At 31.5% G+C, this 20,553-nt stretch overlaps 1 protein-coding gene across 1 annotated transcript; it reads left to right on the forward strand.

The window, feature by feature from the left end:
* The first annotated feature begins 615 nt into the window (after positions 1-615).
* On the forward strand, positions 616-19,416 carry LOC107441941 (pancreatic lipase-related protein 2). Its single transcript, XM_043050634.2, has 10 exons — positions 616-768; positions 3,822-4,105; positions 5,828-5,974; positions 6,584-6,692; positions 8,488-8,611; positions 9,556-9,656; positions 9,829-9,969; positions 12,979-13,218; positions 15,808-15,934; positions 19,257-19,416. Exons 1-10 carry the CDS (start codon positions 678-680, stop codon positions 19,414-19,416), a joined length of 1,524 nt encoding a protein of 507 aa, XP_042906568.2. The 5' UTR covers positions 616-677.
* The last annotated feature ends 1,137 nt before the right edge of the window (positions 19,417-20,553 follow it).

The following is a 20,553-nucleotide window of genomic DNA, read 5'->3' on the forward strand; positions in this document are numbered from 1 at the left end:
AAAAATAATTTTACATTCAAGATAAGACATCAAAAATACAAAATCACTAATTTGCATTAAAAATAGTTTTACATTCAGGGCTAAACATTAAAAATAAAAGATCACCAATTTCAAATAAAAATAATTTTACAATCCTGACAAGACAAATAATACGAGATCATTAATTTCCATTCGAAATAATTTTGTATTCAACACTAGATCACTAAATTCCAATAGGAAATGTTGCATTCTATATTGATCATTACAAATGAAAAATCTTTAATATTTATTAACAATTTCATAAATTCGCATGTTATGGCAGCACAAGATTTCTATCAGTAATTTCTAACTTCTGAATATAACAGTATGATAAAAATTGTAAAACTGTTCAAAGAGTATACGAGCTTCGTATAAATTTCATTTAATATTATAATGTAAAAGTAAGAAGAATCGTTTGCTAATGGAAAATGAATACGACGATAATTTGGAATGCCTAAAGGTAAAGGATAATTTCGACATTTGATTCTCTTTAGGCAGTGTTTGTTACACGGAAAACTCTTATTTTCCTTTTTTCGAAAATTACACTAAATTACTGTTTATCGATAGTCTATTTACTTTATAAGTTATTTTTTTAAAGTATTCATTTTCGCGTTTAAAGCGTAACTTTAACCATATCCTCATGAAATGCGTATCGAGCCATGAGAGGTTTTACTGTCGTCTATTGGATTGTTTGTGTTTTACTGGATTTTGTATTTAGTTCAACTGAAAATGAAAATGCGATAAATGTCCGTAAGTTAATTTTAAATTTTTTCATTAAAATGTTACATTTCATTAGAATAAAATCATTACATAAAAGTTTTAACAGCTTAAAATTTTAATTTAGGCTGCAAAAATGTATCAATATTATGCGAAAATGAAATAAACTGTATTTTATATAATATATAAAGAACAAAATAAAAACAATTGGTAATCATTAATACTAATTTCGAATATAATATAATATGCGAATAAAGCTATGTATTTCGAACAATAATATTCAAGAAAATAATATGTTGGGAATAATTAAATACTTTTTTGCAATATAAAATATTTAACAAAAGATTCTGCAAAATGCAGAAAGAAATATCATGATTTATAATAATTATTTTGAGATAGAAGTCTGAATAACACTACAATATACTACAAAGTTTTAATCTTAGTTGCACAACTTAGTTTAAATATGATTTAGTTGATACCATCTCTCCGTTATTTATTTAACACAGACAGATACATATATATTTTATCGTATGCAATCGCAACAGGAACATTTAAATGCTTATCTAATAATTATAAGTTGAATAGAACATTTTTGCAAAACTTGTAGAATAGTTTTTTTGGTGACTTTGCATTGTGGCCTCGTAAGATATGCTTCCAATAATATAAAATATTTAGTTGCTAATGCAAATTCTAGCCCATGCAATACTGGCCTTGAAATAAACAAGTAATATTTTTAAAGCTTTGATCAGCCCCGTCCAAAATTGCAGTTGCATACGAATTTTTGCAACTCTTGAAAAGGCCTAGGCAAAAAAGAAATTTTCATTTTGAAATGTTGGATTACCGAGGGCAAAAAGCAAAAACCCTCTCGAAATCTGACAAATCACGATATAGGAGGACTGATGTAATAAAAAAATGACAGGTTTAAATGCATAAGAAAACAGGGGTTAAAACATGTTTATTAAAAATACCTTCAAGCTTCAACCACCAATTAAACAGGTTTTCATGTTTATTACATTCGCCTGTCTTTAGTAATTTGTCAGATTTCGCTAGCGTTTTTGTTTTTCCCTCGCTTAAATATCAATTTCCGACCACCAATGCGTATAATTTTTGTCAGCGCAATTCTTGTTTACGTTTTAGCTTTAAGGTTTGGGTTTAGGTTAAGGTTTGGGCAAGGTATCACGCTGATTCAATTTTCGGTTCAGATTTAAATGGATACTTGTAAGCGACGTCAGACGCGTGAGTCAAGCCTGATTGGCTGACCCACGCGTGACAACGCTTGCAAATATCCAATTGGATACCTGCAAGTGACGTCATCGTAGGTAAATCATGGCATTTGTCAATTCAGAAGCCAGTCAGGTTTGACACGCGCGCGTGATGTCACTTACTGGCATTCAATTAAATTTGCTTTAAATCACATAGTTAGGCATAATCACTTCACTTGTTCTCGAGTTGCAAGTGCCCAATTATGCACTGGAGTGTTTCCATAGAAACGGATGGAAGACGTCACGAGATTGATGTTCTTTTTGATGGAGATATTATCCGATGGAATTTTGAGCTCTTAAGATAGGGAGTTAGAGTATCTGTGTTAGTAAATAGTACACATTACGATGCTTGCGTTTTTTGTTATCTGTAAATAGATCATCTTTGTATTCTTGTATCCATTTGTGCAATATATATTCTTCATGTAACCCTTATATTTTTTTTTCACCTTTAAAAATAACATTTATTAGAGTTGAACGTAGTTTGTTTTGTTAGATATGAAAATTAACATTCCTTATTTCTTATTTTTTAGTTATGACTAATTCTCTAAAACCATTCTGTGATTTGCTTGCAGGTTTCTAGCTGCCAGAGATATATATAAAAACAAATTAGGTCCAACAAATAATTTTTTATGCGATAAACGTTTTGTAACTAGTTGAGAAAAGAAACTGTTTGTAATTTGTAATTGCTAGGATAAAATTTTTCCTTCTTTTTCTCTTCATTTGGAGTAGTACTCAAACTTTTGGGGGAGGAGGATTACTTTACAGTCACACAATATAAGAGAAGATTACTATTACATATTTAAAAAATATGCAAACATTTTAACTCTTTGGAGCAGAAAGAACACCGGTGTTCCTTTTCTATATTTTTTCTGAAGCTCTAATTACAAGTTAACTTAATTAACTTAATAAGTTTTTAAAAGTTATTTTGTTAATTTTTAATGATAAAAAATGTTTAATAGTTGCTAAAAAAATACGCTAGATTATCAGTATTATATCTGTACAAAAATTTAAAATCCAAAAGACGTAGTTTGACATTTTTTTCCATTCATATTCAAAATTTTATCTATAATTGATTTCGCAAATTAAAGAAATTTGAATGATGATAACTGTTTCTCTCAGATCTAAATAAATGAATATTCGAAAAAACTGTTTAGAATTGAGTCGTGTTTAGAAGATTTTACCTTACACGAAAACGTCACCGATGTTTCATGCTTCATTTCATAACACTTAAGTCCCGCAGTGGATTGATCATTAAGACACGGTTCCCAGCATCACTGGCTGCCGTCAGTGTGCTGGTGGCTGACCGCCTGGATCAGTCTGCGTAGGGACCGAGAGTGTGCGGTATAGGTCCTCGTTAAATTGTTCCACCGTAAAGTGCTCGACTTTGCTTGCAGGTCGTCGGGCTACCGAAGCGGGGGTGACATCTCTTCTGCAGAGGATCAAAATTGTGATGGCATGTCATCGGATCATCCTCAGGGATGTTTCCCAGACCGTCACCAATAGCCCATTGTGCAGCTCTAGTGTGACGTAAATGAACTACTACTACTACTTCATAACATTAAATTATAAACATGCTGAACATAACATTTTCACTTGTTTTGACCTAAGTTATGCAAAATAATGAAAATTAGCATGAAAATATTTTTAATAAAATTTCTGCGTCAAAGGGTTAAACATAAACACTTGCTGACCATTAAAAACAGGCTTGCCAAAATTTCGAGGATTTTGTAACCCTACAGGAGGGACATGACCTCCACATCCTCCATTTGTCTACACCCCTGACTCGCTACCATTTACAGTTGAAACAGTCTATATTATTTACAGTTGAAACAGTCAGCAAATTCAGAACAGTGTGCTATGGTGATCTTGGCTGTTTTTGGTCTGGACCTCCATTTCAGCATCCCTACTGGCGGCCCATCAGCGTCCCTCCCCAGACACCAGAAGAACAAAACACTCTATTTTACTTCTTCACGAGGCGCCATAACATTATACCAATAATTATATCACCATTCCAAATGGAAACTCTAGACGGCTCAGATTTCAACGCAAATTCGTGGACGAGAATTCTCGTTCCCAACACCAGAGAAGGGCAATCGACGTGGATGATGGCAAGTATCCGAATATATTATTTGTTATTTATTTATTGCTTTTTCTTTCTCGAAATCATTTAAAGATCTTAGATAAGAGAGATTCGACAAGCTGTATTTTAGAGAATTTCTTTAAAAAAATGAATGAATCAGGTATATCTTAAAATTCATGCATGAAATAATTCTGATAGAAAATATAGGTGTTTTAATTAACAGGTCAGATTTTTTATTGATTCAAAATAGCATACAGGGTAATTCCGCATAGTGGTTGCAAACTACAGTGATTATCATAAGAATTGAGAATTACATATCAACAAATGGTCGGAAAGACAATCGAATGTCGCTAGAAGCTATACCTAATCAAGAACTGCCTGTCTATGCTCATTTTAACCGGTACTTTTCTTTATTTTAATTATTTTAAATTCGATTATTTTAGTTTCAATTATTTTAATTTCATGATTTTTAATACTTATTATCGGAGTTTGTTAAATGGGCTTCGAAATAGCTGTTTTAAAGTAATTTACTTATTTGGCGAACAAGTTGGCAAGATTTGCACTTTAGTCGCCAATTCAATCAAACTATGGTAAAACAGCTAAATAAGGGCTATTTTTGTCACATAAAAATTTATAACTATTTTTTTTCAATATTTTGTTTCGGTACTATTTTTATCTTCTTACATTTCCCATCGTCTGCCTTCGAATTTATTATTTGGATATTTTTTAATAAACAACTTAAAGCTATTTTTTTTTCAATATTTCTTTTTCGATACTATTTCTATCCTCTTACATTTAACATCGCCTGCCTTTGAATTAATTGCTAAAATATTTTTGAATAAACAAAATTAGAGCTATTTTTTTTCAATATTTCTCTTTCGTTTCTATTTCTATGTTCTAACATTTACCATCGGCCGCCTTCGAATTAATTGTTTACATATTTTTGTATAAAACAAGAAGAAATATTTTTTTCAATACTTCTTTTTCAAAACTATTTCTATCTTCTTAAATTTACCATTGAATTAATTGTTTATGATTAATTCGAATTGCCAATTTCAAATTGCCTTCGAATTAATTGTTTACATATTTTTGAATAAAAAAATAAGAACTTTTTTTTTCAATATTTCTTTTTCGTTTTCGGTACTATTTCTATCTTCTTTATATTTACAATAGTCTGCCTTCGAATTAATTGTTTAAATATTTTTGAATAAACAAATTTGAGCTATTTTTTTTTCAATATTTCTTTTTCGGTTCTATTTCTATGTTCTAACATTTACCATCGGCCGCCTTCGCATTAATTGTTTAGATATTTTTGTATAAAATAAGAAGAAATATTTTTTTCAATACTTCTTTTTCAAAACTATTTCTATCTTCTTCCATTTACCATCGAATTAATTGTTTAGAATTAATTCGAATCGCCAATTTCAAATTGCCTTCGAATTAATTGTTTAGATATTTTTGAATAAAAGAATAAGAGCTTTTTTTTCAATATTTCTTTTTTCGTATTTCTATCTTCTTTATATTTACAATTGTCTGCCTTCGAATTAATTGTTTAGATATTTTTGAATAAAAAAATGAGAACTATATTTTTCAATATTTATTTTTTGGGACTACTTCCATCTTTTTGCATTTCTTCCTCGCCTTGTATAGTTAATATATTTGAACATATTACCGAATTTTTCCTATCTTGTTTTCTTTCTTTCTTTTCTTTTAAAGAAAATAAATCTTTATTTCGAATGTTACCTTCAAGGATACAAAGGACAACTTCTTGAGTTTAAGTGATGAAAACATCATTTTGGTTGGTTATGGAAACGAAAAGATTATGCCTAACTTTCTAACCGCTGCTAATGCTCGTGTTGTTGGAGTTCAAGTTGCCAAACTCATCGAATACCTTAGCGTAAGTTTTTACCAATGTATTTCACAAAATACTCTTCAAAACACTATGTACTTTTACCCTGAAATNATAAATCTTTATTTGAGCTGAATTTGAAATTCTTTTTTTTTTCTTTTGCGAAACGCTCATTTTTTTGTAGCATTAATCTTTTTTACAAATCTTTTTTCAAAAATAATAAATTCAAATTTGCGATTTCAGTTCAATTCATTTTACAAAGTAATATCTTCAAATATTTTTGTGAAATTTTACATTTTAATAACTTTTTGAAAAGTTTTACCACATACTTATTTTTTTAGAAAACTACGGCTTTTCTTTAAAATAACATATTGCTCAAATTTCATAATTAGCATAGAGGGCGCTAGGTAATAACAGACAAAACCTAACCTAACAATCATGAATGACTATAGCAAACTCACAACAGCTGTGAAAATATCATATTAACCGCTAATAAGCGTTGTTTTATAAAGCGACAAACCTTGCGCTGAACAGTCTTAAACTAACTCGTGTAAGAGCAATGAATTTCGGGAATGAGGAATTAATTGATTTATGTCCTATATATTATTTACTATATCTGTAATTATTTAATAAAACGTGTTATAATGTCTTTTTTAGGACAATTTAGGGGCTGATTCAGAAAGATTTCATGTAATTGGCAATGGCCTAGGTGCTCACATTGCTGGATATGCCGGAGAAAGATTGAGCAGATTAGGTCGTATAACAGGTAGGCTATATACAGTCCATGGCCAAATTATTAGACGCAGGTGATACTCTACAGCTCTATTGTTCGTACACTGGGTTACATTTGTTTACGTCCGCGTATCAATTGCTTTACATTGTAATACAATACGTTAAAAATAAATACAAATAGGAAGTGTATAAAAATCTGCTTTATAAAAATCCATTACATGTATGTTTAAATATAAAAGTATTGCATATAAACTCGGTGCAAAACTTTTAATTATTAAAACCCTACAGTGCGTCCAATAATTTGGTCTAATTATTATAATGTACTAACATAGCACCTGATATAATAAATATTCTATATTTATATAATATATCGTCTTAATTTATCCAATCGTTGAATTTATATTATATATCGTCGAATTTCGCGAATTAATACGCGAACGTAAAAAAGTGCAAACCGGTTTCAGTCGCGTAAGAACAGTAATGCTGTATAGTATCAAAAGAAAACTGTATGTGATTCAGATTTTACATAGAATGTAACAGGGTGTCTAATAATTTGGCCAGGGACTGTGGGTTACGGGAAAAAAACACGAATGGAATATTAACTCAGGTTTAATTGTTAAAATGGGGGATTAGCAACCCCCATTTTAATCCTTCCGAGGAACCTTTAACGTTTTCCCCGATAATTGGTTGTCACTCAAGTTAAGATTTTTGATGGTTTTCCATTGATGAATTCAGACATCCCCTACTTTTCTCCACATGCAAGAGATTTAAAGCAGTCCACTCTTACAGGAAGGCACTTTGAATTGAAGTATTAACGCTGCAAATTGCCTGGTCTGTAATCTTAAATACCAGCTATAATCCACCTCCTCTACAATTGTAAATGAATTCCTCAATAATTGACAATTGATCTCCACGAGCCGTGATGGCTCAGGGGATAGAGCGTTCGCCTTCCAATGAGACGAACCGGGTTCGAATCCCAACAATGGATGGTCGATACGAATTCCGCAACCTGCTTTCTCCGACCACAATGCTGACGCAAAATATCCTCAGTGATAGACGGATCATGGGTTAGATCCCTTTGCTGTCAGGCTAACCATAGATCTCTTCATTAAATGCAAATGCGAGTGAGTTTCATCAAAAAGTTCTCCATGAAGGCAATTTCCCAATAATTGATCCAGGAGTTATCTTGTCTTCTGGATTGTGTTCAAAATTACAAGGCTACGGAGTTGAACATTAGTAATCGTAAGCCCAAAAAAATGGGTCGACTGTTCAACGATGGTTATAAAATAAAATGAAACCGGTCTCCTATACAATTAGTCATTGAAATCCTCAACAATTAATTATTGAACTTCAGTTGCTAATTATTGATCAATAATTAGCAACTAAACTCCTTAACAATAAGTCATTGGAATAATCTGCAAGCAGCAATTATACTCTTCAACAATTAGATTTCTAAACATATCACAATTAAATTCTTTAACAATTAGATGAAATTTTTATAAATCAGCTATTGGACTTTACAACAATTTGCAATTAGATTCTTCAGCAATTAGCAAATGAGACTTGATTTTAATCCCCAACTAAACTCTTCAATAGTACTCTCAGTAATTGGAATTCTCAACAATTATCGATTGGACTCCTTTACAATGAGCAATTAAAGTCCTTCACAATCAGTTATTGGAGTCTACAAGAATCATATATTAATTTCTTAATACTATATTGTTTATAAATCGAACACTATCCAGCAAGTTACCAACACTGCTTAATGTTTTTAAGTTGCAAATTTAATTAATTAATTAATAAACACGTAAAATACTTTTTCTCTTTAGGCTTAGATCCATCTGGACCGTACTTCCGAAGTGTAGAAAATGAAGTTAAGTTAGAAAGCAATGATGCTCTCTATGTTGACGTCATAAGTTCGAACCCAGGAAGGAATTTAATCGAAGTTATGTAGTAATTTTATTTCATTTGTGTTCTATTTTCTTCTTCATTTTTGATCTTTATCATAGTTCGAAATTTACATAAAATTCCATCCATTTTTGAAAATTATATGTATGAAGATGTTATACAAAATGTCAAAAAACGGCAACAACCTTAAATTTTTAAAAATTATCTATTTTTTTTTAAATTCACATGCATGATGTTTTGTAATCATCATTCTGTATACACTTTCGGAGCGTTTTTGTTCTGAAAAATGGAGTAAGGTGTCTCGAACTAATATTTAAATGGAAAAATAAACAATATCAATATTTTGCTATTTTGCGAATCAATATCGAAGTCAATCACACCAAAAGAAGAATTAAAAGCAAAACATTATATTCTTAAATGAAGCATCTGGGGAAAAAAAGTAGATTTTGATAAGCTTTGATGACTTCAATTTTACTTTTTTAATGACCTCGATATCAATTCGTCAAACTTAGATCGGGTTTTTCTCTTTTGATTCAAATGTGAATTCGCGTCTACTAAAGCATAGGAATCAAGGCTTCCTTTTTGCTAAAGATTTTAAAAATTTAATGATTGATAATCTAAATGATTTTCGAAAAACACATTTTTTTCTTTCAGAAATAAATAAATAAATATATAATACATATATATATATAACCACATTTCCTCTGAACAGTAGTGAGTTGTACGAGTTAATTTGATGTTTGTCCTACTTCAATTACGTACTTGTTGTTTGCTGTTCACCTGTAAGCAATGCGTTTTTAATTAACCTCGAAGCATACTTAAAGTTTCTCGACGTCTAAATCAGTTTAAGCCCTAAAGTTTTTCTTTGACTTCGAGGCACGTACCTGCAACCTTCAGTTTCAAAAATATTCCACCGGAATAAATTAAAAACAAAAACAGAAAAGAAGAAAAAAATTATGCTTACTCAACTTATTGCGTTAATTAAATAGCCTTACAAGTGTTCCTAGGAGGCGAAAAACAAAGAAAGAATATTTCTTTCCTTTAAAAATCAGATTTTTAAGGCCTAATAGTCTACAGCAAATGAGATTGAGTTTGACTCAGCTGTTTTCTCATTATCAAACTTTAAACAATTTTACTTAAATTATGGCCACTCTGTAAACTTAGCATAATTTCAATCAGAAAGAAACCTAATCTAATCTCATCTTAACAGGTGAATGATGTGTTCTTCTCTAAATAACGTGCTTCTCTCAAAATGCTTTAAGAAAATTATAATTGTGTTATAGGTTCAGGAACAACAGAAGACTTGGGGGATGTCAATTTTTGGCCAAATGGCGGGAAACAACACTCCTGCTTAGTTTTGGCTCCAATTAACCCTCTCCTGACCGAGCTTCTTCCGCTCGAATGTAAGTAGAATTTTTATCATTGTTTAAGTTTTAAGCTGTTATTATCATCCATTTTTGTAGAAATATTTTCATCGGGCAAAAAAGTTTATTATTTATTTTTGGCGAGATTTCCAAACTGGCTTATCATTTCGAATCTTAGGTTCACAACCATGGAAAACTCTTTAAATAAGTTAGATTTTGTATTCCTTCCCCTTCTAAAATAAGCCGAATAAATCGTCTGTATTCACTCTCAGTGTCCCTTTCGCTTCGTTTTTATATGCCTTCTTCCCCTAAATTGCTGGAATAAACTCTACCAGTTCGCTTTAGGCTCACTTGCACCCGCCAACTTGTCGTGTTTGAATAGTAATAACTTTTCATTTATGCTTTAGGGCCGGCCGTGGTATTCCAGTGGTCAGAGAATCGGACTCCGATCCTCGGGGTACTGGGTTCGATCCTCGACTCCGCTAACATCCACCGAGTACATCCAATATACGTGTTCGTATAATCTGTAGAATCGAACGTCCTGTGATTGGTAGCTGAGCAGTACCACTGGTACAGAGATCTGAAGAAACTTTCCTGAGATTTCAGATCCATGCCAAAATAGAAGAAGTGGCCTCACACACTCGAATGACATGCTTTTGGATCATCATCAAGGTTGTTTCCCAAACTGTCGCCAATAGCCCATTGGGAAGCGTAAAAAAATACCTACCCTCCTTTCACTTCGACTTTCCATGCTTTCTTTCCATGCATTGCTAGATTAAACTCTTCCGGTTCGCTTTAGGCTCACTTTGCACACACCAACTTGTCGTGGTTGAATAGTAATAAATCTTTATTTGAGCTGAATTTTAAACGTGAATTCGAATTTGTAAGTGCGTTTGCGTTTTTCTCTTTAAACGACTTGTTTTCTTACCTGGCAATTAAAATTTGAACTAAATTTTTTGGTTCATATTTATCTTCTCATCTGGTTCATCCACATCTTTCACCGACAATTTCATCGACATCTGCTAACTGAAATGGACCATATGTTGATCTAAACACAGTTGCAACCTAAAACCCTATTATTCAAATAAGGGAATTTGATGATATTACTTTTTTTACACAGACTAGATCTCTCTTTTTTTTTTTTTAGCATTCGAAGTGAATTCCTGTATAATTTTTTTTCCTTATACTTATTTATTAATTGACGATTAAAAATAAACGCTGTATCGACTGAAAGTTTTTCATTCATACATCTTGTTTTCATTTTTGCAACAATTTATAATGCTGAAGGTTTTAGAATGCCTTATGGATGAGTGTGTTTCTGGTTCATCTATTTAGTGTTACGCACACATAATACAATTATTGCTCATTACAAAATATGTTTTACAAGCCCTTATCAAGTTGAAGAACAGACCTGCATAAATTAGAGAAAAACATTCCATCAAATGCATCCGGAATAACGGTGGAATTCGAACCCCCTGCAGAGATGAGGAACTGGTGCTCGGCAAGAAAGACCTCTTCTTAGTTAAATCTAGAAATCGCGATTGAACATTGTACTTACATACACTAGTAGGTTATACCTTCTTCTCGCTTCACTCATCAATCTTAACAATCGATGCAATTTCTTGACAATAAACTGATTTTTGCATCAAAATTTTAAAGTATGCAATTGAAAGGTAGGTAGGTACTTCGTTTTCGTCGCACTAGAGTTGCACGTGGGCTATTGGCGACGGTCTGGGAAACATCCATGAGTATGATCCGAAGGCATGTCATCGCAATTTTGATCCTCTGAAGAGGGGATGGCTCTCCTGCTTTGGTAGCCCGACAAAATGCGTTCGAAGTCAGGCCCTTACCGGTTGACCAGTTTAACCGGTACTGCTCTCCCTTGTCCCTACACAGGCTGATAAAAGTGGTCACCCAACAGCTTACTGATAGCAGTCAGTGATGCTTGACTTCGGCGTTTTACTGGGAACCGTGTCTTTACGATCAGTTCACTGCGGGACTCAACTGAAAGATCCAAAGATTCATGTATAATATAATTCATGCTGTTGTTGTTTATTTACGTTGCACTAGAGCTGCACAATGGGCTATTGGCGGCGGTCTGGGAAACATCCCTGAGGATGATCCGAAGACATGCCATCACAATTTTGATCCTCTGCAAAGAGGATGGCACCCCCGCTTCCGTAGCTCTACGTACTGAGCGCGAAGTCGAGCAATTTACGGTAGAGCAGTTTAACGAGGACCAATACCGCACCCTCTTGGTCCCTACGCAGACTGATCCAAGTGGTCACCCACCCGCACACTGACCGTAGCCAGTGATGCTTGACTTCGTTGAATATAATTCATGCATAATGTAATGTATGAGCACAGATTTAGCTTTCGCTTCTATGAGGATAATCATTTTGCCTGGTAACCATAGCAATTTCATCTGCAATTTTGTATTTTAAATTCCTATTTAACTTTTTGTTACTTGAAAATTTTAGTTAAAATTTTTCAAAAAAAAAGCTTTTTATATAGCAGTGCGACAAATTAATTCCAATTAATGTTTTATAATTTTGTATTCAATACTTTGGTTGAATGTATTTGCCTAGGACGGACATAGTTTTTACACAAAGCCTATGATATAAAAGTTAAAACGGTTAGTAAATTCAGTAACCAATTTAAATATGTTAATAAACTACTGCATGATAAGGTAATAAAATTATTTTTATTCCAAGGAATCCCAGTTTTTATTATTAACAATAACCATACGAATAAGCTGATAGTAGAGAATTCTAAAAAAGGATGATAAATAAATATTACTGGTCCTTAATTTGGGAAAACAAAATTTTTTACTATAAAAAATACTTTTTTAACTTTTATTTACTTAATGTGGATGACAACCTGAAAATTTGTATCTTCCATGTTAGAAAACTGAATCATACCACGTGATTTATCAGGCCAAATTTATCCAATGAGAATGCATCATCTGATTTTTATGTATATAAAAACCAAAATTTATTATAAATACTTTGGTTGTGCGAGAATATCTCATGAAATCTTTCCTTCCAGCATTTAAAAACACGTTATCATGCCAGCGCATGCGGGCCACTGAGTTCTTCTCTATGTCTATAATTCCAACTGAATGTCTGTTTGTCGGTGTGGAATGTTCCAGTTACGATGCTTTTCTCCAAGGTCACTGTAACTGTGGATATAACGGTGAGAGATGTCGATTAATGGGACAGTACAGCGAACCCGCGGAACACGAAACTAGATATTTTCTACAACTTTGGGAGGAGAAGCCATATTGTTGTAAGTATATATATGTTAAATAGTATTCTCATGCTCTTATTAACTCGTCTTTATGCGTGTGTGTGATCCCTCAATATAAGTTTCGACGAATTTCCGACGAGCTAGAGTGCTCAACTGCAATTCTGTGTCGGAAGACTGTCATTTCTTGTATGCTACGAGGAGATATTTTTTTTAACCATTTAGACAGTCGTGGGAAGTTTATTTCCCACCAACTCCATTAATTTTAAATGCCGTTGAGACGATATTTTCCCATTTATGAATTGTGCTGCTATCAGTAAATTACTTCAGAAAAGAAAATAAAAAATCAATAATTTGCTCTGTTTACTTAAATTTGTCCAGCAGTAAAGGTTTGCGTTATGTCAAGAACTGTGGTTAACAGGGTATTAATTTATTTAATCTTTTGTGCGTTATGCGTTCGTTAATTTGATCATTTCTCATCAAGCTTATTTGAAGTTATAAACTCAACTTTTTAAATTCAGTTGAATATATGATTCGGTATAAAATATTCGGTATAAGCTCAAAAGTTGAAGTTTATAGCCAATTCTTAAAAGTTAGTGAAATTTTAAAAAATCTCTACCCCTTAAAACAATGGTTTCGGAAATCAAATAAATTCATTGTAATTAGTTAAGTTAATTTCTTTTTATAAATCAATCTCAATTCCCGAAATATTTTAACATAACATTTTTATAAAAATACGGCCCTAAAAAGGATTAAACTGATATCAAAGTTAACTTATCGACAATCGGATTAATAATCATTTTTGTGAAAAAATAAGTGAAACTAAGTATTTTTTATTTTTCTAAAAAAAATGTTTTCAAGTGAAAGTTATTTTGGATAACCCTTACATTTTTTGTCTTTGGTGTTTTATGATTAACATTAGCTTATATTTAAGTCTGCTTGAAACACGTGTTTTTACATTTTCTGTTTTAATTTTTAACTTGCCCTAGGACAGGGATGGCGAACCAATGGCACCCGTGCAATTTAAAGCACGCGACACAATATTTTGGGCACGCTACCGATCACAATTGTTATTGCACTATGAATTGTTATTACACAAATGTCACACACTATGAAGCATATGTAACAATTAAATTAAAATTCACAAAAAAAAAAACAAAATAATAAACAATTATTAATAAAAAAATTAACAAAAAATGCTAAAAAAACAATTAATAACCATAAAAAACAAGCTAGCAATAAATAACTAGCAAAAAAATCAACAGTCCTGCTTAAACCAATATCTTACAACCTATAACTTATTTGTCATTTAATCTGCAATAACAGAAGTCCCACTGATGCTACTTTAAGTTGAATTACGTGTATAACTAAGACATTGCAAAATGTATTTTCGTTTCAATGCAAATAAAGAGTTTTGAGTTGATAGTATTTAGTATTATTATTTTTCCAATAATCATGAAGTCAAAATTATTTGACGGCACGTCTGTGATTTCTCTATACAATTTCTTAGAAAAAATGGCACGTTGGTGTATAAAGGTTCGCCACCCCTGCCCTAGGATATATCTATGAGAAATTCATAAATATATCCACTGCATAGATATATCCTAATGCTAACTTCATAGAGAAGGGAAGATAATTTCTGATAGTTATATCCAAGACAGCTGAGAATCAATTTCTAATTTCATTAGTTCTAAGCAGTACTGTCTTTACGCATGGGCAGACCCCGCAGTACCCGGGAGCCCCTGGCACAAAGGGGGCCCATGAGAATCTTCCTTTTTTATAAATTGTATTAAAAAAAGCTACGAATAAAACACAATGCCTTATATATTTTTTAAAATAAATAAATATACTTCATTAAATTTAAAAAAAAGATCAAAAACATTAACCCATAACTTTCTGTGCTATTTTATCCAGGAACTCACTATTGTTTTTTATTTGATTTAGCTATTTTTGAGTACAGTAGATCAATAATAGCTTTTTTTTCTACTCTGACGTTAAATATTTAAATGGTAGACCGATCATAGTTTAGAAACCTCTTAACACCGTAATATTCCTGGGTGGTTTATTGGTTTTCCTTTTTCAGGGGTCTGTCTAGGTTTTTCTGAAAGGTACCTATTTTCTGAAAATTTACACATAATTTGTGAAAATTAAAAATTACATTAAAAAATCAACACAAAAAGTATGGATTTATCGTTTCTTACGAGATACAAAAATAAAATTTTAAGAAAAAGTATTTTGTGAAACGACCGTTTTTCCCAAAGTTGAATTTGTGAAGATACCACTAAACCAACTAAACGGTAGTAAATTTGGCCTGGACAGACCCTGTTTTTATGTAACGCAAATCCATATTAGTTCCGTCATATAACTTCAAAAGTTAACGAGTTTATTCCAAATACTAGTTCCATGTCTTTTGGGATAGGATCAAAGTTATGAGGCTATGAAATTTGACATGGGCAGCTGCTAATTGAATAAAGATTGCCTGTTTAATATCGGTGATAATAAAAATAGCCTATTGAGTACTATGAAAAAATACAAATAAATGAATATTGCAGATAATTAATGCGAATTAAACACATTAGTATCATTAAACGCATCAATCAGCAAACGTTTATTATGTTACGTTTATTATAGTGCATCAGTATCAAGTCATAGTTCATTTGGAAGTGAACAGTGAACACAAGACTTATGAAACAGTCGATGCTGTGCTGAATTTGAAATTAAAAGCAAGGAACAGTTTTCAAGAGCATTTGAAAATAAGGTAAGTCACATGACACAATTTAATTATTAATCGATACATGGGGTGTTATGAAATAACCACCCTTAATATTTATTACTCAAAGAAGGTTAATAAAAAGAACACTTTATTAGGTGCAAATTAATATTAAAGTCACACAAAGAAAACTTAAATATTATCCAAATCTGTCTATTGTCTATCTAAACCTGCTGAAAGTAATCGATTGTGGAAGATAATAAGTAATACAGAATCCTATTCGATTGCCGAAAAAAACTAGTGCATATTATAAATAACAGCTTTTAACCTTTTCTTAATTTCTTTGTGCAACCAAACAGGTTTTGATGTTTTTAATCCTGTGTTCCAGAGGCCGGGATAGCTTGGTAGGGTAATGGGCCAATGTTCAAGAGTTCGTGGGTTCGATCCCCACCGGCCGAAGACTCCCCGTATAGTAAGTTGTGACTGATGCATGTTAAATCTGTCGAGTCGCAATGTCCTTTATGTTCCCATAATAAATAAGTACCTCTGAGGGTACTGATCCAGGAGTTTCCTTGTCTTCTGGTTTGGTTCAAAATTACAAGACTACGGAGTTGAACACTGAGTTGGCTGTTCAACGACGGATATAAAATCCTGTGTTCCTGGAACCGAGGTAGCTCATGGTATAGAATGTTCGTCTATCACTCTGGTGACCCAGGTTCAAATCCCAGTGATGGTTGGTTGATTGAATTCTATTCCAGGCTCGTACCAATCATAATGTTGGCGTAAAACGCTTTCAATGGTAGACGAATCATGAGTCCTCTTGTCGTAGGACTAACCATGGGAGGTTTTCGTCTCCATGTAAAGCAAATGTTAGTTCTACAAAAAAAACTTCTACGAAAGCTAGTTTGGCTCAATATTTGATCCAGAAATTTCGTTGTTTTCAAATAAAAAATACAACAGATGAAAATTACAAGGCTACGGAGTTGCACTTAAATTCAGAGTTTGGTTTCGGCTGTTTAACGTCGGCTGTTAATCATAACGTCGGCTGTTAATCATTGATGCTTCATCAGACTTATTTTTTAAAATTCAGTCCTGTTTATTTAAAATTATTTTAGTATCAGTCCTTTAGAAGAGTTTTTTGAAAGATATAATATTAAAATTAATTATATATGAAGATATTGAGAGTAATAATATTGAGTTTTCCTTAAATTCAATCAGTTGGATGATTTTTAAAACAATTTTCGTATCACTTTTAGAACATTCTCTATAATAACAATTTAACAATATTGAAAGTGAAGACTTCAATTAAGTATTGCTAAATTTAATTTTTGTGTCAATTTGATGAAAGAGTTAGAAGAAAGAAAGATATGACGCAAAATTTGTTTCTCTTAATTCCTTCTTTTAAATATCCATAGTTATTCTTCATTTATTCTTTTAATTATCCATAGTAATAAGTGATAGGCTGAAAACAAAAGCGTTCTTTTTTTTCATTTTTCGTTGTTTTTGCCTTTATGGGGTGATAATTTTTTGTGATTTTTTTTTCTCACATTTTATATTTTTTCCCTTCATTTCTTAAGAATTTTTAACGATATTTTCAATTTTAAGAGCATTTTCCTTCGGAATTAAAATTTTGTTTTATTAATTCAAGGGTGTTAATCAGTGGGAATTTTGCATTAAATCTAATTTTTTTAATAATTATTCTAAAAACAAGAATTGGTGTTGACCATGTATGGCGGTACTTTTACTTTCGTTACTTGTACCGCCGGTGCAAGTAAAAAGTACGTACTTTTACTTGTACTTCGTTACTTTATAAATTTAGTACTTTTACTTGTACTTTCGTTACTTTTTTAGGGAAAAAGTACAAGTATTTGTAACGGAAATGTCGAATGAAATCGTTACTTTTTTCTAAAACTCGGTAAGCTTTCTAAAAAAAAAAAAAAAAAACAAAATGCTTTGGAAATGCAATTATTTTGCAAAATGAATAAAAATATTAATTAGCAAGTTATTTTCATTCATTTTCGAGTTTTATGCATTTATTTAATACATTTTAAATAAAAAATGTTGGATTTTGTTATTACGTTTTTCAATTTTCTTTTTGAACTCACTAATAATACATTTTTGTCTTAATACATTTTTTACTAAATACATTTTTACCTAGTACATTTTTTACTAAAATTATGTTTATGCCCGACCTTGTCAAACAACGCCCAGTCAAATCTCTAAGAACTTCAGAACTATTTGTGCTACTGAAAACTATTATAATTACTATTTTAACTCTTGAAAACTCGAAGGTATTAATTTAGCCGCTGATACTAAAATTCGTTTACAAATTTTAATTATTCCGTTAGGCAGAAATGTTCGGAAAATGATTTTCTCGCATGACTTCAGCATTAGCCATTGTTACAAATAAAACTGTAGACTGTTCTGTTTCAACTTATACTGCACATTCAATTATTTTTTACTAGCTCAAAGATCACAAAGCTATCTGAAACCCCGTGTTTGCTTTGTTTATGTTTGTGCTTTTAAAACGCGTTTCTATAGAGTAAAACAATTTTAAATCAATGGTAATTTAAATAAATAAAAATAATAAACTAAAAATTAAAATCAATAGATAAAATTTCTTTTTCGTGCAAATCCATAAAAAGTTTGATATTAAAATTATATTTGATTTTAAAATTATATTATACGATTATATTATAAAATTATATTATAATATTCTTCCGAATTTAAAAATAAATTAATGTCCATAACTTTCAAAATTAAAAATAATTAAATAAATAACAACAATTTTGCAAAAACATTAAAGAACATAAGAATATTATTCAATAAAATTTTAGGTTACTTTGAATTTTCGATTTCCTAGAAATGTACTTTTAAATCGTTACTTTTTTTGTTTAGTACTTGTACTTTTACTTGTACTTTTTACCCGTTACTTTTCAAAATAAGAACTTTTTGCTTTTTACTCGTTACTTTTTTTTAAAAATACTTGTACTTTTACTCGTTACTTTTTAAAAGTAACGTTTCCATATATGGTGTTGACTAGATTTTTTCATGTTATTAGAATTTGCTTTTGGTCATTTTGAAGAACAATTATAAATCTTTATCAGGTTTTTTACGTTTTTTTACCCGTAAATTGCATTTTTTCAATTAATATTTTATTAAATGTATAAACGCTAATTACGAATATTTTTTTTAATAAAAAAGCTAATATAAAACATGTTTTTGAAACATTTTAAGAACATTTTTTAATTTGTTTTTTGCCTTTGTTAAGGATAATTTTTAAGAAGGTCGTCAAGATCCTAACTCTGCTAATAATTACAAATAATCAGCGCTAATATTTTGAATGAAATCTTCGAAAAATTCATTTTAGTATCAACTTGCTGGAAGAGTGGCAGACGCACAAGTTTCTTCTCACTTTTGAAAGCCCCGTAGGAAAACCAGAAATAGCAAGTGCTTCCATTCAGCACACGGAGCATGCGCATTGCGTGTCCTTGGAAGACATCGAAATCAACTATCTATTACCTGTGTAAGTAGCCATTTTTATTTCGAAACAAATATATTAGTAACATTTTATCATGATTATGTTTAAATGTTATTAGAATAGATTAAGTTAAACATATTTTTAAAGGATGCACTCTTAAAAGTTTAATATAAGTATTTTTTTATTAAAAGAACCCATTTAAATGTCAAAAAAGTTTACAATTTAAGTTTTTTTTGTCTTAAATTAGTTCTATTAAATAAAAAAAATCCCTTTGGCCATGGTTACCTTGAGGTTAAAGAATCTGATGGGCCGAGAATCGATCCTCAACTCCACTAAGACCCACCGAGTTCATGTGATATACGTGCTCTCAAAATCTGTGGAATCGACGTGTTGTGGTCTGTTGTTGAACAGTGCCACGGGTACATGGATCTGAAGAAAATGTCCTTCCGCTTCAGATTCATGGCTGCCTAGCTTGACTTGTTCAAGTCTCATTAGAAACTACAACACTAAAAAAAATTCTAGACTCCGAGATGCCCTAGCGATTGTTTCTTTACAGTTTTCATTCCCCCACATGATGGACAAAAAAACTAAAAACTCAACATTTGTTTTTCTATTCAATACATTTTTTCATTTTGCACAACAGTTTATGAAAATTTGAAGATAAATTTTATACTAGTTCTTCTAAATTAAACTATAGCGTACTTTAATATCAACAATATTTATACATTAGTTTTATTATATAATATTAGAACAAAGTAGCCAAAGCTTTCACGTTACTCTAATGATATAGGTTGATAACATGGTTCAGATCTGATCCCGAACAATTGCTTGAATTCTAAACGCATGTCTCTAACTCAAATAAATTATTTTTATTTTAATAAATTATTCCAGATTATCTTAGCATTCAACATAATAATAGTATTCAAAAATATTTTTTACTTCTCACAGAAAAATCTTCTAAGTTATTAAACTTATTGAAATTTCCTTATATAAGACATGCCAAATTAACTTCTCCCGCAGTGGACTGATCGTTAAGACACGGTTCCCAGCAGATCACCGAAGTCAAGCATCACTGGCTGCGGTCAGTGTGCGGGTGGGTGACCACTTGGATCAGTCTGCGTAGGGACCGAGGGTGTGCGGTATTGGTCCTCGTTAAACTGTGCTACCGTAAAGTGCTCGACTTCGC

Source organism: Parasteatoda tepidariorum, chromosome 6, assembly GCF_043381705.1.
Source record: "Parasteatoda tepidariorum isolate YZ-2023 chromosome 6, CAS_Ptep_4.0, whole genome shotgun sequence".
Classification (NCBI taxonomy): domain Eukaryota; kingdom Metazoa; phylum Arthropoda; class Arachnida; order Araneae; family Theridiidae; genus Parasteatoda; species Parasteatoda tepidariorum.

Bases quoted from the DNA above. Each gene is read 5' to 3' on its own strand.
- LOC107441941 (XM_043050634.2), top strand. From the start codon at position 678: ATGAGAGGTTTTACTGTCGTCTATTGGATTGTTTGTGTTTTACTGGAT. The intron at 9,657-9,828 runs GTTTGACTCAGC...AAATGCTTTAAG, and splicing joins TCTACAGCAAATGAGATTGA to AAAATTATAATTGTGTTATA. The intron at 9,970-12,978 runs GTAAGTAGAATT...CTTTCCTTCCAG, and splicing joins CGAGCTTCTTCCGCTCGAAT to CATTTAAAAACACGTTATCA.